Here is a 23,792-nt window from a genome sequence, read left to right on the forward strand (position 1 = left end):
AGTGGGAGAGGAAGAAACTCCAGGAGAGGAAGAAAGCAATTGTCACTATATATATATATCTGTGTGCAATATATGAGGATCAAAGCTGGCCTATAGAATTTCATTTGGAATTTAGTGGTTTTAAGGTTATCCATTTTTCTAATCGTCAGTTGGGTCAAATCGACATTCGTTAATTTTCAAACATACTGATTAGAAAATTCAAAGGAGCAGAATGGAATTTATTTTTTCGAATAGATTTCTGACAGTAAATGTGGCTTTTGTCCATTCATTTCAAAATCAAATGTTGAAAGCACATGAAATTTTGAAGTATTAAAGTATTAAATCATTGAATGTACAAAGTATTTTCTTGCAAACATTTGTATGAACGTTCTTTCGAAAATCTACTAGTGTATGGCCAGCTATAGGCAGGATGTTTTAAAGGGTTAGTTCACCTTTACCAAAAACTGCCTATGCAGATATGGGGCTCCTGTAGATAAAAACAAACTGTTACACTTTGACAAAAGTTAAATAATGCTCTTGTTATAGGGGTAGGCTAGTGGTCTCCAAACTGCAGCCTGGGGGAGGGGGCACATGTGGCCCATTGCTTGCCTTTATCTGGCCCTTGTGGCACTGTTCCTCCAACTGACACCAATGATGGGGCACTGTTCCTACTGCTGATACCAATGATGGGGCACTATTCCTCCAACTGACACCAATGATAGGACACTGTTCCTCCTATTGACAACAATGATGGGGCACTGTTCCTCCTACTGACAACAATGATAGGAATTGTTCCTCCTACTGACACAATGATGGGGCACTGTTTTTCTTGCTAACACCATTGATGGGGCACTGTTCTTTTCGCAAACACCAAGGATGGGGCACTGTTCTTCCCACGAGCACCAATGATGGGGCACTGTTCTTCCCACGAGCACCAATGATGGGGCACTGTTCTTCCCACGAACACCAATGATGGGGCACTGTTCTTCCCACGAACACCAATGACGGGGCACTGTTCTTCCCACTAACACCAATGATGGGGCACTGTTCTTCCTGCTAACACCAATGATGGGGCACTGTTCTTCCCGCTAACACCAATGATGGGGCACTGTTCTTCCCGCTAACACCAATGATGGGGCACTGTTCTTCTTGCTAACACCAATGATGGGGCACTGTTCTTCCCGCTAACACCAATGATGGGGCACTGTTCTTCTTGCTAACACCAATGATGGGGCACTGTTCTTCCCGCTAACACCAATGTTGGGGCACTGTTCTTCTTGCTAACACCAATGATGGGGCACTGTTCTTCCTGCTAACACCAATGATGGGGCACTGTTCTTCCGACTAACACCAATGATGGGGCACTGTTCTTCCGACTAACACCAATGATGGGGCACTGTTCTTCCTGCTAACACCAATAATGGGGCACTACTCCTCCCACTGACCCCAATAATTCGTTACTATTTGTCTCACTGACACCAATTCCTCTTGCATACAAAAATAATAGGGAACTATTCCTCTCATGGACACCAACGATGGGACATTGTTCATTCCCACAGATACCAGGACATTTTTTACTCAGACTGGCAAAAGTCCGGCCCCTTTAAAGTCTTAAGGATCGTAAACTGGCCCTTTAGATAGTTTGGAGACCCTGGTGTAAGGCCATTTACATACCTCCTGAAGCCTGGCTGGAAAACTCATAATGATGGCATCACCCCACCTCGCTTTGTTGCTAGGACGTTGATAAGACGCTCCCAGTTGTCTCATACCCCCTTACATGGACTCTCTCTCTCCTATCACATTAGTTCCGAGCTCAGTGATGCTGCGATGGAGGAGATTGGCCAGACTTCAGGAGGTGCGTAAATGGCCTACACTTGTAACAAGGGTATTATCCAACTTTAGTCAAAGTTGCCTGTTTTGTTTATATTTACAGGCGCCCTTTACCTGCATAGTAAATGTGAACTAACCCTTTAAATGTTTGCTTTATATTATAGGAACATACATGAGCCATAATCTATCTGTAGCTTCTCCACCTGTGTATCATGTTGACTGTTGTATGAATGGAAATTTCTGTTTGTTCTTGGATCCAGAACATTCATCAGCTTTGACATACCAAAAAGGTAAAATCAAAATTCTGCCACATATGTATGGCTATTAGAGACACGAGGGTCCAATAGCAGAAAATCTTTTCTATTCTTACAAAATGATGCCATGTAGTTTAGATGGTGGAGCTCTTCTTTAAGCTGAAGCCATTCATAACAGGGCCTTGTTTTATTGCACTGCATTTCCCCAGGATGATTTAGGTCAATTGAAAAATTAAATCCATCCTTATTTAATATGCTCTAGAGAGGGACATATTGTTCGGAAACACTAATCTTTCCTTCCAAATGAGCCAGAGGCAAGGAAGCGAGGCCTCTTCAACGGTGTTACTGGCAAGTCATCGATCTGTGTTGGTGTTTATTTAGTAACTATCGTCACAGAAACTGCTTAAAAAAACAGAACAAGGTTCACTGCAAAAGAAAAACACTACACATATGGAAATTACAGAATGTATTAAGTGAATACAGAAATTGTAGTCACTTTAGATGTTGTTAATTTAAAGCGGATGAAGTCAAGAAAAAAAAAATGAAATTCACATGCAGATTACTGTCCTCAGTATGTACTGTACATGAAGGGCTTTCTTACAAAGTAAAATGGTCTTTACCTAAAATTTGACTTTAAAAATTCAGTCATGTGACCTTGCTGACCCAATTTGTTGGTCAATTATGCCTTTTGGAGGTAGGATATTTTATACTCAGAGGGAGATTTAGTAAAACTGGTGCACATAGAATCTGGTGTACCTGTGCATACTAACCAATAAGCTTCTAGGTTTTAGGCCGGGTTCACACTGGAGCGACATACGCTCTGACTTTGGAAGCACATATCGCATATAAATCAATGGTTCCCTATGAGAGCCGTCTTAATTGGTCTGACTTTGAAAAGGGTTCCTGCACTACTTTTTTCCGACTTTGGTCCTACTTCAGCCCTTTGAATATCACTGAAGTCGGATCATCATCTTAACTGATCCGACTTTGGCATGTGACTTGTGCTCTGAGGATCTTGAGGGGAAACCACACGCCAAAATGTAAAAAAAAAAAAAACTGCGTCGGATCATCTTAACTGATCCAGCTTTGGCATGTGACTTGTGCTCTGAGGATTTTGAGGGGAAACCACACGCCAAAATGTAAAAAAAAACTGCGTGGGCCCCCCCCAAGACCATACCAGACCAAAGTCTGGTATGGATTTTAAGGGGAACACTCAAGCTGATGTCTTCTTCCTCTGCCAGTTATTCCTTCATTCCTCCGGTTCTTCTTCTCTCCGCTGTCTTCTTGCTCCATGCTGGTTTTATTTCTTTGACACCTTTTTTAGGTGAAGGGGTAGGGGTACAATGTACCCCATACTCATTCACATAGGGTGGGGGCCCCCTTGTTAAAAGGGGCTTCCAGATTTTGATAAGCCCCCCACCCGCAGACCCCGGCAACCACCACCCAGAGTTGTCGGGAAGAGGCCTTTGTCCCCATCAGCATGGGGACAAGGAGCTTTGGGATGGGGGCGCAGAGCCCCCCCTGCTCCAAAGCACCCACCCCCCCCCAAGTAGAGGGCATGTGGCCTGGTATGGTCCAGGAGAGGGGGGAAGCACTCGCTTGCCCCCCCCTTTGCTGGGCTGCGTGCTCAGATAAGGGGATCCCACATTGTTTTTGTTTTTTTAGCGTGGGGGTACTCCTTAAAATCCATACCAGAGGTATGGTCGTGGGGGGGGGGGGGGGCGGAACCCTACGCCATTTTTTCTTTTTTTGGCAAGGGGTTCCTCCTCAAGGTTCATACCAGACTCAAAGATTGAAGGTATTATCAAAGTCAGATCTCGTTCATTGAAGTCGGACATGAAGTCACAGGGCAAAGATCCACATTCATACGATTGTCGTGTCGTATCAATGTGAACCTGGCCTTAGGCTGATGCATGGAGCTGCTCACAGCAGGGGTTCGGTGCGTCCCTGTTTTTCGTTTCAGGCCTGGATTTTTGACTGAATTCTGACCCGAAGACGCACAGGACTCCTGTGTAATTCGCTCCAGAGCCGCTCCGGGGATGTGTGAACTGGCTCCATTGAGAGCCGGTTACAATCTCCTGACATGCGAAGTGTACCCAAATCCAATTCGCAATAGTGTGTACCCAGCCTTCTTATCAATTGTTAATTCAACAAGCTGAAGTTAGAAGCTGATTGGCTACCATGCACAGCTGGACCACATTTTGCACTCTCCAGTGTTAGTAAATCCCCCCCACAGTGTACCTAACAGAAGCACATGTTTTCAGATGTGTAGTACTCCTTTTGACATTTTAGCTTCATGCACGCTAATGTTTTTTTTTAAGCTCCTAGAAGCTATTATGAGCATTTTTTTCTGCTCCTAGAAGCTAATAGTGTTTAAACTTTTTTTTGTTTTCTCTTTATGTACTGCAAAAACGCTAATAAAACTCTAATGATCCTAAACTTTTCCAATAGCTACTAAAACGCTACTACAAGTCCGCACAAAAACTCAGCGTTTTTCATGCAGCATTTTTTTTCTATCCATAAAGGCTCCATGCACACTAGCGGCTATTATAAGCTCATGAAACGCTAGTGTGCATGGAGCCTTTATGGACACTGAGGAGGAGAGTGCAGGGTTGATGCCAATGTGCTTGAGCACATTACAGGTTATATCATATGTTTAGACCTCTGATGCATGGTGTTGTATTACCACAGCCATGGAGGTACCAAAACATGAGAAATTGGTGCCATTTTACTTGTGGTGCCACCACGCATGAACCTAGTATAAATGACCTATTAATCTACCCAACTGATACAGCTGGAAAAACGCTAAGGCCTCATGCACACTTCTTTATTTTAAATGCTGTTTCTGCTGACAGGAGAAAATCAGCATTATCAACTGACCTAAGCTGCGTTTCTTCAAACCAGTTTAGGCAAATTTAGCCGAGTATAGCAATGTTTGGAGTTTGGGCGTTTATTTCAGTGGCCAAAATTTTAAGTTTATTCTGGCCATTGAAATAAATAAAGCCTGAATGGCTAAACGCTCCTAGCAATTAAGCACATTTTTTTTTGCCGCATTTGTCATTTTTGTTAAAACAATTCTCTCCTGAATACAGTTCTTCTGCATTCAGGAGAGGAGCGTTTTGTTGCCTCTAAATGAGGCAGCTCCTTAACTCAGGTAAAAGCCCATGTGTGCATAGACATATAGGTTTTTATTGAGTTGCGTTTAGGAGCAGCAGTGTGTATGAGCCCTAAAACAGCAACAGATAACAAGGTAAACTTTTTATTTTTACTACATTTTGCAAAAAATAAGGGCCACTGTAGAGACCGTGTGACTTTAAGAAACCATAAAGCTGCTGGCAGGGATGAAGTGCACCCAGAGGTGCCAGTACATACCTGCAGAAGCTTTTGATTCCTCCTACTTCATTGAAGTGCCAAGCCGTTTCAGTCCTGGCAAAGGTCTGTCACCTTTCCAATTATGCAGAAGCTTGCCCAGTCCTTCCTGCCTCCTGCACGTTCTTATTGGCCTGTGAGGCAGATCACTATGTTTATGTACCGATAGGAATGTGAGGGTGGGAGGGGTTAGGCAAGCTCTGACACTACATTGGGAGACACTATGCTTCAAGGCATGAATGGTCCACCACATTGGAGTCTTGCTGAGCCAGGCCTTGTGGGTTACAACTGGTCTTATTCCTTTTTTGAGTCACTTTGAAGGGAGGTACCTTAATTTCTTTGACATTTCTAGGAACCACATAGTCTAATATGTGTTCTCTCTTTGTCATGGTATTGCTTTTGATCCAGCTCTTATCTCTCCTTTGCCTGTTGCAGATTTGGTTTGTTGGTCTGTCAATAGTTTTGTTCACATGAAAGTTAAAAAGGAAGTCATTTTCATGCATTTTGTTCTACTCCAGCTTAATGTAATGACCCATATGCAGTATCTCACAAAAGTGAGTACACCCCTCACATTTTTGTAAATATTTTATTATATATTTTCATGTGACAACACTGAAGAAATGACACTTTGTACAACGTAAAGTAGTGAGTGTACAGCTTGTGTAACAGTGTAAATTGGCTGTCCCCTCAAAATAACTCAACACACAGCCATTAATGTCTGAACCGCTGTTAGCAGAAGTGAGTACACCCCTAAGTAAAAATGTCCAAATTGGGCCCAATTAGCCTCCCCCCCCGGTGTCATGTGACTCATTAGTGTTCCAAGGTCTCAGTTGTGAATGGAGAGCAGATGGGTTAAATGTGGTGTTATCGCTCTCACTCTCTCATACTGGTCACTGGAAGTTCAACATGGCATCTCATGGCAAAGAAGTCTCTGAGGATCTGAAAAAAAGAATTGTTGCTCTACATAAAGATGGCCTAGGCTATAAGAAGATTGCCAAGACCCTGAAACTGAGCTGCCACATGGTGGCCAAGACCAAACAGCGGTTTAATAGGACAGGTTCCACTCAGAACAGGCCTCGTCATGGTCGACCAAAGAAGTTGAGTGTACGTGCTTCACATCATAATCAGAGGTTGTCTTTGGAAAATAGACGTATGAGTGCTTCCAGCGTTGCTGCAGATGTTGAAGGGGTGGGGTGTCAGCCTGTCAGTGCTCAGACCATACGCCACACACTGCATCAAATTGGTCTGCATGGCTGTCATCCCAGAAGGAAGCCTCTTCTAAAGATGATGGACAATAAAGCCCACAAACAGTTTGCTGAAGACAAGCAGACTAAGGACTTGGTTTACTGGAACCATGTCCTGTGGTCTGATGAGACCAAGGTCAACTTATATTATTCAGATGGTATAAAGCATGTGTGGCGGCAAACAGTTAAGGAGTACAAAGCCAAGAGTGTGTTGCCTACAGTCAAGCATGAGTGTCATGGTCTGGGGCTGCATAAGTGCTGCCGGCACTGGGGAGCTACTGGGGAGCTACAGTTCATTGAGGGAACCATGAATGTCAACATGTACTGTGACATACTGAAACAGAGCATGATCCCCTCTCTTTGGAGACCAAAGACAACCACTGACTTGCTAAAGAAGCTGAGGGTAAAGGTGATGGACTGGCCAAGCATGTCTCCAGACCTAAACCCCGTTCAGCATCTGTGGGGCATCCTGAAACGGAAGGTGGAGGAGCGCAAGGTCTCTAACATCCACCAGCTCCGTGATGTCATCATGGAGGAGTGGAAGAGGACTCCAGTGGCAACCTGTGAAGCTCTGGTGAACTCCATGCCCAAGAGGGTTAAGACATAAAAAATATTGACACTTTGGACCCAATTTGGACATTTTCACTTAGGGGTGTACTCACTTTTGTTGCCAGCGGTTTAGACATTATTGGCTGTGTGTTTAGTTATTTTGAGGGGACAGCAAATTTACACTTTTATACAAGCTGTACACTCACTACTTTACATTGTAGCAAAGTGTCATTTCTTCAGAGTTGTCACATTAAACACTTGCCGACCAGCCGCCGCAGTTTCACTGCGGCAGAATGGCACGGCTGGGCGAAACAACGTTATGTTACGTTGCTTCGCCCTGTGGCCACTAGGGGCGCCTGCTGCTCACCCCTGGAGCCAATGCGAGTGCCCGGGCACGATGACTGCTGGGCACCCTCGATCGCTCGTGACACAGCGAGAACCGGGATCTGTGTGTAAGACACAGATCCCGGTTCTCTGGGGGGGGAGACTGATCGTGTGTTCATACAAAGTATGAACAACGATCTCTCTCTTCCCCTAGCAAGTCCCATCCCCCCTACAGTTAGAACACAGAGAGGGAACACATTTAACCCCTTGATCGCCCCCTAGTGTTAACCCCTTCCCTGTCTGTGACATTTTTACAGTAATCAGTGTATTTTTATAACACTGATCCCGCTGTATAATTGTCAATGGTCCCAAAAATGTGTCAAAAGTGTCCAATTTGTCCACCGCAATATCTCAATCCCGATTAAAAATCGCAGCTCGCCACCATTACTAGTAGAAAAATAAATAATAATAAAAATGCCATAAATCTATAGCCTATTCTGTAGACGCTATAACTTTTGCGCAAACCAATCAATATACGCTTATTGCGTTTTTTTGTTTTTTTTTTCTAACCAAAAATATGTAGAAGAATACATATCAGCCTAAACTGAGGATTTTTTTTTTTAATGTGGGATATTTATTATTTCAAAAAGTAAAAGAAATTGTGTTTTTTTTTTCTTCAAAAAAGTCGCTGTTCTTTTGTTTATAGTGCAAAAAATAAAAACCGCAGAGGTGATCAAATACCACCAAAAGAAAGCTCTATTTGTGGGAAAAAAGGACGCAAATTTTGTTTGGGTACAGCATCGCACGACCGCGCAATTGTCAGTTGAAGCGACGCAGTGCCAAATTGTAAAGTGCTCTGGTCAGGAAGGGGGTAAAATCTTCCGGGGCTGAAATGGTTAAAAGATGTAATAAAAATATTTACAAAAACGTGAGGGGTGTACTCACTTTTGTGAGATACTGTACATCTTACGTCTCACTACATCATGATGATCCAAACATTGAATGCAGTGCTCAGGCCAAACCTTCATTTTATCTAAAATGTTTTCCCCAGCTGTTCGGAGAATATTTACTCGGTATGCAAATTCCTCCAGAATCAAGCTCTCAAAGTACAATTATAGGCCATTTTTTTTCTTCATTTTGAATAGAGTAAGGGAGAGTTATAACCCCTGTCGCCGTCTGTGTCCCTTTTCGGAGATTTCCCTTCACTTCCTGTCCCATAACTAAACAGGAGGTGAAGGAGATCCCTGCAAATAGATTCCCCGGGGACCCCAAGATCACCAGCACTAGTGTTCCCATTGGAAGATTTCCCCTCCTATTACTTTTCTGGGGACAACCTAAAATCTGTTTTTTTTTTTTCTTTAACATTCAATTATAATGGTAAACAGGACAAATAGAAAGGGTAAATTCATGAAATTTGATCTGGGCACATATACAGTGCCTTGAAAAAGTATTCATACCCCTTGAAATTTTCCACAATTTGTCATGTTACAATCAAAAAAGTAAATGTATTTTATTGGGACTTTATGTGATAGACCAAGGGTCTCCAAACTTTCTAAGCAAAGGGCTGGTTTACTGTCCTTCAGATTTTAGGGGGCCAGGACTGTGGCCATTGGGAGTAGAAAATGTCCTGACATCACTGAGAGAAAAATAATGCCCCATTGTTTGTCTCAGTGGGAGTAATTGTACCCCATCATTGGTGTCACTGGGAGAAATTGTGCCCCATTAATAGTGTCAGTGGGAGGAATTGTGCCCCATTGTTGGAATCACTTGAAGGAATTGTCCCCCATCATTGGTGTCATTGGACCCCATTATTGGTGTCATTGGAAGAAATTGTTCCCCGTCATTGGGGGGAATGGTGCCCCATCGTGTCATTGGAGGAATTGTCCCCTATCATTGGTGTCATTGGACCCCATTATTGATGTCATTGGAAGAAATTATTCCCCATTGTTGGTGTCATTGGGAGGAATTGTGCCTCATCATTGGTGTCATTGGGGGAATTGTGCCCCATTATTGGTGTCATTGGGCCCCAGGCCCCATCATTGGTATTATTGGGCCCCATTATTGGTGTCATTGGGCCCCAGGCCCCATCATTGGTGTTATTGGGCCCCATTATTAGTGTCATTGGAAGAAATTGTTCCCCATCATTGGTGTCATTGGGAGAACTTATGCCCCATCATGAGGTAAATTGTTCCCCATCGTTGGTATCATTGGGGAGAATTGTGTCTCTTCATTGGTGTGAGGGGATTATGTCCCATTGTTGGTATCAGTGGATGAAATAGTGCCTTGAGGGCTGCATAAAAGCAAGCAAAGGACCGCAGTTTGGAGACAACTGTAATAGACCAACACAAAGTGACACTTAATTGTGAAGTAAAAGGAAAATGATAAATGGTTTTCAAAAACTTTTATAAATAAATATGTGAAAAATGTGGTGTGCATTTGTATTCAGCCCCCTTGAGTCATAACTTTGTAGAACCACCTTTCACTGCAATTACAGCTGCAAGTCTTTTTGGGGATGTCTCTACCAGCTTTGCATCTAGAGAGTGGAATTTTTGCCCATTCTTCTTTGCAAAATATCTCAAGCTCTGTCAGATTGGATGGAGAGTGTCTGTGAACAGCAATTTTCAAGTCTTGCCACAGATTCTTAATTGGATTTAGGTCTGGACTTTGACTGGGCCATTCTAACACAGATTAAATTACACACAGATGGACTCTATTTACGAATGAGTTGATTTCTGAAGGCAATTGGTTCCACTAGATTTTAGTTAGGGGTATCAGAGTAAAGGGGGCTGAATACAAATGCACGCCACACTTTTCAGATATTTATTTGTAAAAAAATCTTGAAAACCATTTATCATTTTCCTTCTACTTCACAATTATGTGCCACTTTGTGTTGGTGTATCACATAAATTCCCAATAAAATACAGTTACATTTTTGGTTGTAACATGACAAAATGTGGAAAATTTCAAGGGGTGTGAATACTTTTTCAAGGTACTGTATCTGTAGTGTTTATCCCTCTCCAAATCACGATAGCCCTTGATTTTCTGATGCTCCATTCTTCTGTTATCAGTTCTTAGACACAGGAGATAACAGCAACTGGAAATTTGTGTCGGGGAGGGTGCTATAAATAGGTTAGCAGAGAGCTGGTCAATTCACAGCACAGCAAGTATCTTTATTCTTCTGCCCATGTGAGGGGAGGGCGGGTGTGCCTTTCCTCCAATCAGATGTCACATAGTGAATGCCAGGACCCCCCTCCCACTGCTGGAACAAGAAGAAAAAAATTCTAACAGGATGTGCACTTTCTAAATAATATAGCAAGCTGAAGACAGCAGATATACATGTAAAACGTTTGTAGGGAGATTTGTTTCATCTCTGTATATCATCTGAGGCTGTTCACTTCACTGGGTATATGTGGGGGGTTTACATCCACTTTAAGGTTGCTATAGAAGCAGATATGTTAAACAAATGATTGTGTCCCATGGCCCACTTTAGTTCTTGTATGCCTTGATGCCAAATTCCCCTGGCAATGCTCACTCACTGTATCTTTGGAGGAGTAGCGTTGTCACCCTAGGACAGGAAATATGTCAGGACTACACTCCACCTATCCTCTTCTCCATAACAGGTATTCCTTAGTCCAGTGGTCATCAACTCTGTCCTCAGGGCCCACTAACAGGCCAGGTTTTATGTATTACCTTGGGGAGATACAGACTAGAATACTGCAATCACTGAGCAGCAAATGATATAACCTGTAATGTATTTCAGTTATCTTGCAAACCTGGCCTGTTAGTGGGCCCTGAGGATGGGGTTGATGACCACTGCCTTAGTCCACAGAGAAAACTGGGAACAATGCTAACTTATAACTGTCAGCAGGGAACGCAAAAAGTTATAATTTCTTATAATTTCTGGCTTATTATTTTGAATGCATATGTTGGTGAATCTAGTGCCACTTCTACCAATGTACAAAGATTGTACAACAGAAAGGAATTCAAGCTTTTGAGGCAACAATTACAACAGATTATATATTTATATATATATATATATATATATATATATATATATATATATATATATATATATATATATATATATATATATATTCTATAATCAAGAATTTTATTTACTCAAAGGTTGCAAAAACATGCTGCAATTTTGCCACAGTTTGTGTTTTCCCCGCGCCAGTGTACATTATCAAAAATATTCTGCCATAAGCCACAACATTAGGGGCTAGTGGGTCATAAAAAGTGGGTCATAGAAAACCCTGTGTGTAGGCAGGTGTAATCTGCTTTCTCCACTGCAGGTGGCGCTCAACTGCAGCGGCAATGCAGAGGGAGAGGAAGCCATGAGAAAAATGGTTCCTCTATGGTTTCCTGAGTCACTGGGGCAATGATCTGTTTGGATGCTGGCTGCCCATGTGACTCTGGCAGCCATCTCGGGTGTGGCTGAGTCTATTTAAGTCCCTGGCCCTTCAGTTTGGTGTGCATTCGCGTGTGAGTAGTGTAGGGACAGGTCACCCATCTGTCAAGGACAGTATTAGCGGCAGGAAAAGGTTCCAGATGAGAAGGGAAAGCTTAGGGCTCACAATCTCCTTAGACATCTTCCCATTTGGGCACAAGATGGCCAGGCTACATATTGCCCCTCCAGACAAATGCTGTCTGGTTGGTACCCGTTCCACTACACGATGTTGGCATCCGTGAGTTTTCCCGGTTGGGCCTTCTCCCATCTGGTTTGTTGTGAACTGTTTTGCCTTTACTACAATACAAGTTCTATTCATTGCACTTGGACTGTGTGTGTTATTGCCGCCGCACCACGCTGCTTCCACCCACATGTTAACCACAGTTGTAGGTAAAGTCCACTTGCTCTTGGATGTCAACTCTCACAAAGTGTCATGGGTCTGTTAATGCTTTGCAGCAAATTTCTGTATCTGAAAGCATCCAAACTGTGAATGAATTCATCTGGGAATGCTGAGAGATTCAATAACTAAACACAGCTATTAGGCAGTCAGAGGTCAATCTATCTTGTATTTACTGCAGGCGTAATTCATTATAATGAAAAGTATATCTATCGAGTTGAAAATCCACACCCCAGTGCAATTGTTAGTTGTAGTCAGAGTGTCAGCGTAAAGCCAATATTAGGCTTGTCATATACACAGAGACCGTCACACAGGAAACGTGTGATGGCAAAACAAGCCTTTTGCATTCAGTGGCAGCAAGAACAGGGCCTTGATTCAGCTGTCAAGAGACAAGGATGGTTCGTGGATGGAACCCAGCCAGAATAAATGATTGCCAAACCGATAGAACGAGGCGGCGCGGTCTGCAGGCAGAACTTCAGTTATGAAACTTTAGCAGGTTAATACAAATGTTTAGCCTGAGACAAGCCAGCCAGTGTTCACGACTTGTGTGATGTAAGAGGATAGACCATCTGGATTCAGCTGGATGAAATGACTCGGCTGTCTTTGATTAATAAAGGCCAAACCATAAAAACGGATGATGGGCCTGAAGATAAGGTCAATTTATTCCCACTTGCCTGACTCCCATTTACATTGACTCCACTTAACACGGATGTGCAATGTGTGCATTTTTACTATAATCAGCTTAACCACTTCAGCCCCGGAATGTTTCCTCCCCTTCATTACCAGGCCATTTTTTGCCATACAGCACTGCATTACTTTAACTGACAATTGCGCGGTCGTGCGATGCTGTACACAAATAAAATTGATGTCCTTTTTTTCCCCAACAAATAGAGCTTTCTTTTGATGGTATTTGATCAAATCTGCGGTTTTTATTTTTTTGTGCTATAAACAAAAAAGTCCGACCATTTTGAAAAAAAAAAAAAAACAATATTTTTTACTTTATGCTATAGAACATATCCAATAAAAAATGTAATTTCTTCAGTTTAGGCCAATATGTATTCTGCTACATATTTTTGGTAAAAAAAAATCACAATACGCGTATATTGATTGGTTTGAGCAAAAGTGATAGCGTCTACAAACTAGGGGATATTTTTATGGAATTTTTATTTATTTATTTTAATCGGACACCTAACTGACACTTTTGACCAGTGACACGAATACAGTGATCAGTGCTAAATAATATGCACTGTAACTGGGGGTTAAGTGTGCTCCTAGGGAGTGCTTTCTAACTGTGGGGAGAATGCTGTGACTGGAGGAAGAAAGATCTATAGATTGTTTGGATAAAAAACAAAACAAAAAAAAAAAACAAATGCAGTAATATGAATGTTGCATAAAACCAATAAAGTACTAGAAGTGGTGGGACCCTCACAAAAAAGTGAATATATTAAATTGTTTCAATGGGGCACCATCCCTACTGTGAAAGCAACTAGACAATTCCCACCTTAGCCTCTACCAAAGAGGTAGGAGGGGACAGAGAGGAAAAATGCGATTTTAACCACTTCAATACCAGGCACTTAGACACCTTCCCGCCCAGGCCAATTTTCACCTTTCAGTGCTGTCGCAATTTGAATGACAATTGTGTGGTCATGCTACACTGTACTCAAACATTTTTTTTTATCATTTTGTTCCCACAAATAGAGCTTTCTTTTGGTGGTATTTGATCACCTCTGCGGTTTTTATTTTTTGCGCAACAAATAAAAAAAGACTGAAAATTTTGAAAAAAAACAAGTTTTCTTTGTTTCTGTTAAAAAACTGATTGGGCACTGATTGGCACAGATTGGGCACTGACTGGGCACATTAGACACATGTGGATGGCCATGGGGTACATACCTGGCCATCCACATGTTGCCCCCTTCCCTGGTGGTCCTAGTGATGATCCCTGGTGGTCCAGTGTGATCATCTGAGGGGGGGCTGCGCTGATAAACAATCAGCGCAGACCCCCCCTGTCAGGAGAGCCGCCGATCGGCTCTCCTCTACTCTTGTCTGTCAGACGCGAGTGAGGAAAAGCCGATCAACAGCTCTTTCTATTAACATTGTGATCAGCCGTGATTGGACACGGCTGATCACGTGGTAAAGAGCCTCCGCCGGAGGCTCTTTACCAAGATCGGTGGAGCGGTGTGTCAGACTTTGGTGTGATCGTGTGTGGCAAGTCTGTTCGTTCGAAAGTCCGATCGGAAGTCCGTCAAAAGTCTGTCGAAAGTCCGTCGGAAAGACCCTCGGACCTTTTGATGCCGAAAAGTCCATCCGTGGGTACACGGCATTACTGAGCATGCACGAGCATACAGGCCAGCGGCATAGAAAGAGGGTGGAAGCGATACCAAGCTGGAATCAGAAGACAGGAGCTAATATGGCACCGGCTTCTGCGGGAAATCGAACAAAAGATAGAAGAAACAAACATATTTAGAAGTTGCTGATATAGCGATCTATATTGTCGGGACTTCACCTATTGCCCTAATGTTTGTTTGTTTGTTTGTTAAAACACATAAAAATACTACATATCAAGTGCCATGTGCCCATATCACAAAAAAAAAATAATATATATATATATATATATATATATATATATATATATATATAAATGAATGGTGTAAAATGTATCAACGTGTTTCGAATGAGTTGCTTCCTCGGGATCCTCGTCTCTTGACAACATGTTTGTTGTTTATCTATAAAAAATAATTAATGACTTATATAGAATACACTCAATTTAAGACAGAAATAAGCAAATAAATTGTAAAATGTCACATACATGTGTGGTTGGATGATGGAGAAGGGGGAGGAGGAGGAGAGAAAAAGACAACACAAACAACTGACAGACATACTAACCCTCACAAAAGGAGGTCACAACTGTGGGAGGACAGGATGACCAGAAACTAAATAGGCAGACCAAAATCTTACCCAGTGGTAGTGATGGCAACACCTAAAAATAAACCTAGCTGAGATGTACAAAAGGACATGATGGGCGACTCCTTATGTAATGATAGAAAACAAACAAAAAATATACAAATATACAAATAAATACATTTCTCAATAATCTCCACCAAACTCTTTAAACATCAGCACAAGAGTTTGACATTTATATTGACTGTATTCTCTCTGGTGGGCGGCATATTTAGGGATCAATTACTTCGACTTCAACACACATTAAAGCGCCTACCGCTTCAACATGCTTTTTGTTATGTGTTTTTGATGCTACGGCGATGCTTCGATGATGGTTCGGTGGTACTTTTTTTGAAGCTTTAATGAAGCTCAGCAGATGCCCTGTGTGTGTGTTGATATCTCATACCTGCAATGTCTCCAAAACAAAGGGAAGCTAAAGCGTAATAAAAGCCTCTTAAAAGCTGCAGGTGCTTTAAGTGAGCTTTGTCATTGACTTCTATGGAGACTTTGTGGATGCTTTGAAGCACCACTAAAGCAACATGGGGTATAATTTTTGAAGCAAAGCAAACACAACGTGTAAACAGGACTGTAAGTTAACCACTTTATTTAGTGACAGGCACTTTGATTGGCATTCAGGGTGCTTTAAAAAAGCGTGTTCAATGCCATGTTTTGAAGCAAATGTAAACAAGACCTTAAAAGTCCTAAAAGTGTGGCATTTTCAGGTTGCATAAAAAGTTTAGTGCAGCATAACCATTTTGGTAGTGAAAGAGTACATTTTGTATAGGGATGTAGACATCAGACCAAAAAAAGGACCACTGAGGGATTTGGTCCTAAAAGAGGGATTGTCCCTTTAAATGAGGGACAGTTGGAAGCTTTAGTTTTACTACAAGTGTCTAAAATTGTCTAAAGCCCCAGACACCTAGTGATCTCCTCTGAACTCTGGATTTGTGCTCCTCCTAAGCTTTCCTTAGATGTGCCAAATGATCAGTCCATCTTTGCTGAGTCTCCAATAAGATGAAGGAAATCAAGAGCAACCGGGCCTAAAAAAAAAAAAGATCCACAAATCGCGCAATGCAAAAAAAGTCTTTTAATAAAACAAGCTTCACAGATAAAAACTGTTTTTTTTCTTGGTGCCTTTTTGTCTTGGCTGAAACTCATTAGGAGTTGTTTACCATATATTAAAATATTTGTAGACTTGTATTTATTCTGAATTGGCACATTTATGTTCTTTAGCACAGTTTAGCACAGTTTTAGAAATAGTGTGCGTTTTATTAACACTACGACTGTGTGTTTCTGGACTGCAGCAGGCACTAATTATAGAGAGTGTTTTATTACAGATTATTGTTACTTATAAGTGTGCAGTTATTTTTTGTTTCATAAAGTCTGTGTATCATATCTTGGTCAAACAGGAGTAATTTTATATTGACCATTAAGACAGGCAGCGAGCAGAAATCTCAATAGACATACATAAAAATTCGTTTTCTTCTTGAAGCAGTGGCACACTGAGAGGGAGGTGGTCTACCCCAGATGCAGCCTGGTTGTGGGTACTCTGGTTGCCCGCAATAGCAGTAATATGCCCAACTGCCTTTCAGAGCAGTGCTACAGTCATGTGAACCTTATTCAGGCTGCCCCTCGCGCTCTGACCCATCATATTGCATATGGGAAGCCAGAAAGCACTTCCTCTCTTTTCAGATGCTTCTCTGACTGCAGAGTGGTAAGTCCACTGCAGGAAGAAAAAGGGATAATTTTGCTGTGTTTTGCCTGTGCATTGTCAGATTGTTTGTTGCACATATATTGTCATGCTTGCCCATTTTCTGCATTCTTAATGTTATAATTGGCTATTTGTTGCCCATTTGTTATCCATATACTGTCACAGTTGGTTGTTTGCTGCCTGTGTATTGTAATGATTGTCCATTTGCTGCCTGCATGTTATAATAATTGACTGTTTGTTGCCTGTGTATCATATACAGTTACCATTGTATTAGTCCACTTATTAATTCCAGAGGAAGACATTACTAAAATTGAGTCTCTTCTAGGTGTGTCACTATCAAAGCATGCTGCTATTGATATTTAATATCCACAAACAATCTATCCTCATTTTTTGTAGACAATACTTGACATCACATTTCTATTCATCAGCTGGTCCCAAGAATACAGGCATCTATAGCTGCTCTAAAAAAGTCTGTTCAGTATCCACAGTAGGCGTCCTGACACAACCCCTTCCCATACCAATAGCAGCCCTTAAGGTTTTATACCTAACTTGCCTTTTGTCAGGGCTGGGCTGAGCCCTTCCTTCTCAGAGCTGGCCGCTCAGCTTTTGGCTAATTGCCAGCTCCCATCTCTCCACAGTTACTCAGCTGTTGATGATCAGTCCTGCCTACTTAAGCCGTCCAGCCCAGTGGATCTCTGCCTTCGCCTTGGTCAACATCACAGAGACTATCTCCTGCATTCCTGTTTAAAGACTTGCTTTGCTGATATCCCTTCTGGCTCCAGATTCTGATTGCTGTTCCACTACATTGATCATTGACTTCTATGGAGTTCCACTGATTGCTGTTCTACTACATTGATCCCTGACGTCTAACTTGGCTGACTATCCGTTCCGGTTACTGAACTTTGGCTATGTTTTGACTACGGTTGTTCTTTTTACTTTTATTATTAAACAAGTGTGATTTAACTGTACTTTTGTCTTGGTCTGATTTCATGGTTTCTGACACCTTTTTCCATCTCAGAAGGGTGTAAACCTTGTCCAAGATCTTTAAGAAGAAGGCTCACTTAAACAGACAGAGAAACGAAAGGGGGTGCACCCATCTAAATGAAAACTGTTTAATAAATTAATTTAATTAAAATCATAATACATTTATATACTGCATTAGCAGGGAAGAAGGGATATCAGTATTGAAAAAAAGTCCTAGTGTTCTAGCTTCACTATGCAGAGTCTGGCAGGCATCGGCTGGCCTTTGTGCAGAGATTGGCAGGTTAGTGGCTGGTGTGCCTGCAGAGTTTTGCAGGTAAGTTGGAGTGCTGGGTTGGAAGACTGTGTAGGCTGTCAAGCTGGTGTGGAAAGCAAGCTGCCTTCTATGGTTAGGCAGCTTCCTGAAGCCTTCTTTGGGAGCACTTAGTGATGTGAGGACGTAGGGGGCGTAGTTATGCGTTTCTGGGCAGCAAACTCTGACCCTTTGTCAAACTCCCTGTTATAGGCTGACTACACCAAGCCACTGCCTTGCAATTAGCAACACTGCTGTCAGCAAGCAGTGTGTGCTTCTTCAGTCCGCATTGCACCAGGTCTTTGAGATAGGCAGCCCAATGGCTAGCTGAGTTCACAAGGCAGGCTCACAATGCTACTGTTTTATTTGGTTAAAATGAATCCACTTTTAGGAGCAACATTTATTTTTCCTCATAGTTGTACTCAAAACAGGCTTGCATTTTAATGATAAAATAAATCAATGTTATGCAAACCTGTGCAAAATGTGATTTTGCATGGAACGCTTCACTTTTCAGACTTAGTGAATCTAGCCTGTACATACAATACAATTGGAGATAAAGAAAAAGCATCTTCACTCTTTAGGTTGGAAACAATTACTATATATTGCATAGTAGGAGACATTAACAAAACTAAGAACTGACTGACAAAGAAGGAAAGCTATCATATTCTGATTTAAAATACGTTTTTAGGAAGATCATTTTTATCTAGATATCCTTGATGTATATGCATAAAGGACTTTTAGATTCTGTTTTAAAAAATGACTTGCGCAAACTCCACAATGTGGCTCGTTATAGAAAATGAAGCAAATTACGTATTGTGATCATCTGTATAGCAGTGGTTTGTGCAGAAGAAATCTGAATGGATGTTACAAGCTGCAGCAACCACCTATTGAGATGTGTTGTCTAATCTGTACAAATTACATTTCATTCATCCACGGGTTATTATTAAGCCTGGAAAATCAATAGCTCTGGAATTGATGTAATACAGATATTTGACATTTAAATTACATTTTTTTTGTGCAATTTCTTTTTCTCTTAGGAACATTTCCCAGCATTTCTTATCCTGGTGATTCCTTATCACACCTGACACATAGGTTGTCACCGGGACCAGAAGTGAGGAGATATCTAACCAACAGGGACACAATTACAAAACTTGACAGATGTTCTAATTTTCCACTTTTCATCCAAAACTAAAAAGACAGACTTGGCTGGAGTTGGGCTTTTATTTTTATATTTCACATTCCTTTTATCTCTTTTGCATAAGCCAACAATTACATTAGGGACCCTTTTATTTTTAGAAATCATTACACACATATTCAACACGAAGCAAGTATTTAAAATATATTTTTTCTTTGCAGATATGAGAACATTTGCATACATATTTCAAAATATTATCTGGCCCTTTAAAGGGTAACGCCTTTAAAATAGCAAATAAAGAAAAAATAATATAGTGTATGCAATTGCGACTTCTGAAAATGCAATACAATATGGCTACCTGGAGGTGTTCTGTACACAGAATGTGTACAGAATGCCCTCCAGAAACATTATCTCCTGCTTGTGTGATTGGCTCACCAATTTTCCCAGAGGTCTGCCCTAAGATACAAGTCAGATTTCAGGCTTCCCCACAACAAAAATGTAATTTATGGTGAGATACTTTCAATAGGAAACCACTAGCTAAAGGGATGCAGACCCAACAGCTTTCCTCATTAGAGCCCTGCAGGTGCACAGCTGATTGATAATGATCAAACCACTCCCATTAGACTCACTTAGCCCAGGGACACAGAGGAACAAACAGTTATTTCTTCAGAATAACAAAAGGTAGGAATCTGCAACAAATGTTTGTTAAAATCCTTGAAATGTACATAGATCACCCAGAGGGGAATGTTTTTTTTCTCAACAAAATTGGAGTTACGCTTTAACAGATTATTCAAAACAGCATGAATCTGATTTTCTAATATCAAAGTATTATAATAACTGTGTAGTTCACATTGATATATTCCCATAAGTCTACAAAAGTAAGCTCTTCACCATTTCTGCTACAATCTCCTGGTAGAAAAAAAAAGGATTTCTTTAATCAAACACTTATTATCCTCTCTAACAGCATATCTTAAAATTGTTCCTTCTTCTCTGAAACCATGAAACAAGATCTCTGCTAATTATATGATCTCATGAAGCAACTTGGTGAAAGTTCTGCCCAAATGGCTTTAACAGGCTTATTAAGCATTACACCCACCCAGAGACAGAGTTTCCGGCTGCCTCTGAATCTATTGCCATTCCAGAATAAACATGTCATCCCACCATAAAACAGCTCCAAACATCCACTGCCAGGAACCTTCTACAATATACTGTAGGGTCTCTAACAATTACAGCTATTCATCAATCAAATCCATGTTTATGTGAAAATCATATTAATTTATCTTCCTTCAAAACACATGTTTTCTGGTGACAAAATATGCAAAAAAAAGTGTGACATGTAACATTTCTTCTTATGCATTGTATTTAATTTTTGTCTCAGGTCGTGATTATCAGTGGCCATCTGGACAGCTGGGATGTTGGGCAAGGAGCCATGGATGATGGTGGTGGAGCTTTTATCTCATGGGAAGCACTGTCTCTTATTAGAGACCTTGGTAAATATTTATAAATAGTCTGGTCTCCATAGAATATAAGACTTCTCAATGTGTTTGTTCAGGTTACTATTTACTCGTTACTGGTACAAGAGCCTTGGGTAGTTTGTACATAAGGTAAGTTCACACAAGTTGTGTTTTGAAGTGAACTATAGTCTAGTAAAGGGAATGGATTATGTGAAACATGTCATAAACTTTAAAACCCAACCAACTTACCTGATCAACTTCAGTGGTGCAGTCTTTACTTATGCCTATACATACCTATGACCAAATATGTAAAATCTTATTAGTCCCATTTCAGATCAGTTGAGTAAAGGTCTTTCAAGGAGCCAACAGTTAATTTTATTAAAGGTGTAAATATACTCAAGCCCATCTATAAAGGGGACCCCCTGGCACCTCTATGTATTGAAACCTAAAATGTTCAGCTTCCTATCAAGCTAAAAAATAAAGACCACTTTTTTTAAAAAAAATAGGTTTAACTTTTAGCACTGTCTCTAGGTCACTTCACCTAAACCTCATAATTAAAAAGGTAAATGATTTTTCGAAGCTCAGATTCAGACTGAAGGCAAGCTGTCATGGTCTGCTCAAAGAAGCTTCTTTGTTTACCCTAACCTTTCCACTTTCTTTCTCTACTGTCATTTCTATTCATCAGCACTTCCTGTAGAGATTAGTGGGCTGTGTCCGAAGTTGGCATGCATGTGACAAACAAGGCAGAGGTTAAGGCTTGCCATACATTATACAGTTTTCTTGTTCATATTCCTTTGGATTCACCATGGACAATGTATGCCTGCCTGATTGCAATCCAATGAAAGTGTTTAGGTTTGACCTCATATTTTATGGTTTTGGTAAATCTAAAGGAAAATTGTATATTGTATGGCCAACCAAAGTTTAATTCTGGGGTCTATAATTTAATGTAATTTTTGACGGAGGGGCCAAGAGATGAGGGCTAGATGGGGACTAGGGCTAATTAGGGAAATTGTTGTTACAGATTTATTTAAAAGTAGCAATATAACCAAACCAGCTAAACTTGGGAAGGATGCAGCATTATGTATGTTAAGTTTTCTTTGTCAGAGGTTTTTAAATAAATTGACACTGAGCTGGTATTGTCAGTTATGAATGCATTTATTACCAATTAATAAAACTGTACTTATGCATTTTCTGAATTATCTTTCTGACCAAGATGACCTAAGTAGAAAATGGTGGTAGAAGCTGGATGGATGTGCGATGAATTTAGGAGATGAGCATCCTTTGAATGTGTTATTTGTGAACTTTTTTTAAGCAAGGTCAATATAATTTTGTGATTTCTTTTCATAAATGAAAATGGGAGACATTGGACAGTGGTTGAATCATATTATTGAATCTTATTAACGGATTGTCTCATAAACACCAGCATACTAAGATCTTATAAGCATAAAGGTTTATGACTATGGTGTATGGAGGGGAGTGGATGTTTGGCATTTGACTTTTAATAGATTTATATTGAAAAAATTGAAAGATACAAAAACATAGTATATGAAAACTTTTTGAAATTGTCAAGAAGATAGACAGCTAGAATGCAGCTGCTGAGATTGTAAATACATCCAACAGTATATATTCCTTAATAATAAACAAAACTTGTAGCCTGTAAGTTAGAGTAGGTAGCGATGAGCCAGGTAATATTTCTATAGGCTGCGAAACAATAAGCAGGTCCAGATGTCAAGTCTTAATCAACAACAAAATTTGCAAGGAAATAAGAAGGAAGGAAAGATGTCCACAGAAGGAGGATAGGAGAGAGAGGTAGGATAAGGGGAATGGGAGTGAACGTCGGGGATGCCTAAAGCCAGCATCTAATTCTGGACTACTATAATGAGTTTTAGCTCTCCATGGACAATGACGGATGAGCGTATTGTATCTACGGGGACTATATTCGGGAGAATTTATTTTGCGTGTCCAGTAGGACATTTAAAAAAGAACCCGTCGATCCGCTGATGAACTTCCTCAAAAGAAACAAATAGTTTCTTCCAGACTTTGGCAATGGTCTGTTTTGCTGCTAACAAAATATAGGTCACCAATTTGAATTGGGCTTTAATCAAATCCGGGGGTTTAAGGTGTAATACATACCAAGGATCTCTGGGGAGGGGACGATCAAACAAAGAACGAATGAGCTTCCGAACCTTGGTCCAAAACCGTGCGCGCATGGAACCTGTCCACCAGGTGTGTAAAACATCTCCTGGCATTAGGCAGCCACGAAAGCACAGTCCATTATGGGAAGGCTGAAGGTGGGCTATACGTGATTGGACCAGGTACCATCTGGTAACTGTTTTTATTGCAAACTCGATAGTTTTCACATTAATTGAGCAAGAGGCTATTGTGGCCCAGATTTACAACCAATCTGCTCTATCTCTGGTGCATCGGTGGTCTGTCTCCCACTTGGAATCTTAAGCCTGATCGGTGTGGTGGTTGGAAGTATTCAATTGAGAGTAGAGAATAGAAATCAGTTTAGGGGAGAGAGATGCATGGTGGCATATATGTTCAAATAATAAAAGCTGACTTGTAAGGTCTTTATTAGTGAATATGGCGCAGAGCCAGTGTTTTAATTTGTACGAATCTAAATATTTCTGAAAATGAGGCCTGATATTTTTCCCTAATTTCTGCCCAAGTATAAATGTTACAGCCATTGAGAAAGAATAGTTGCAAAGAAACTCATGGAAGGCTCCTGGGGACTCCAGTCCAGTAGGAAAAATTGGGTTAACAAGGAGGGACGAAAGCAATTTGCTAAAGTATTTGGTGGAGTCTCAAATAGCAAGGGTATATCTCATAGGAGGGCTCATAGAAGTGGGTTGAGATTTAGGTGGGGGTCAAGGGAGTGAACAA

The 23,792-nt window shown here is 41.0% G+C and overlaps 1 protein-coding gene across 6 annotated transcripts in view; it reads left to right on the forward strand.

The window, feature by feature from the left end:
• The window catches only part of CPQ (carboxypeptidase Q), a 713,444-nt gene that overhangs the window by 455,401 nt on the left and 234,251 nt on the right, over window positions 1-23,792 (forward strand). For all 6 annotated transcript variants that reach the window (XM_073632010.1, XM_073632012.1, XM_073632011.1 and 3 more), the window contains one exon: window positions 20,831-20,942. In XM_073632010.1, coding sequence (XP_073488111.1) covers window positions 20,831-20,942 — 112 coding nt within the window. The remainder of the gene's footprint in view (window positions 1-20,830; window positions 20,943-23,792) is intronic.

The sequence above is a fragment of the Aquarana catesbeiana genome, linkage group LG05 (genome assembly GCF_042186555.1).
Source record: "Aquarana catesbeiana isolate 2022-GZ linkage group LG05, ASM4218655v1, whole genome shotgun sequence".
Taxonomy (NCBI): Eukaryota; Metazoa; Chordata; class Amphibia; order Anura; family Ranidae; genus Aquarana; species Aquarana catesbeiana.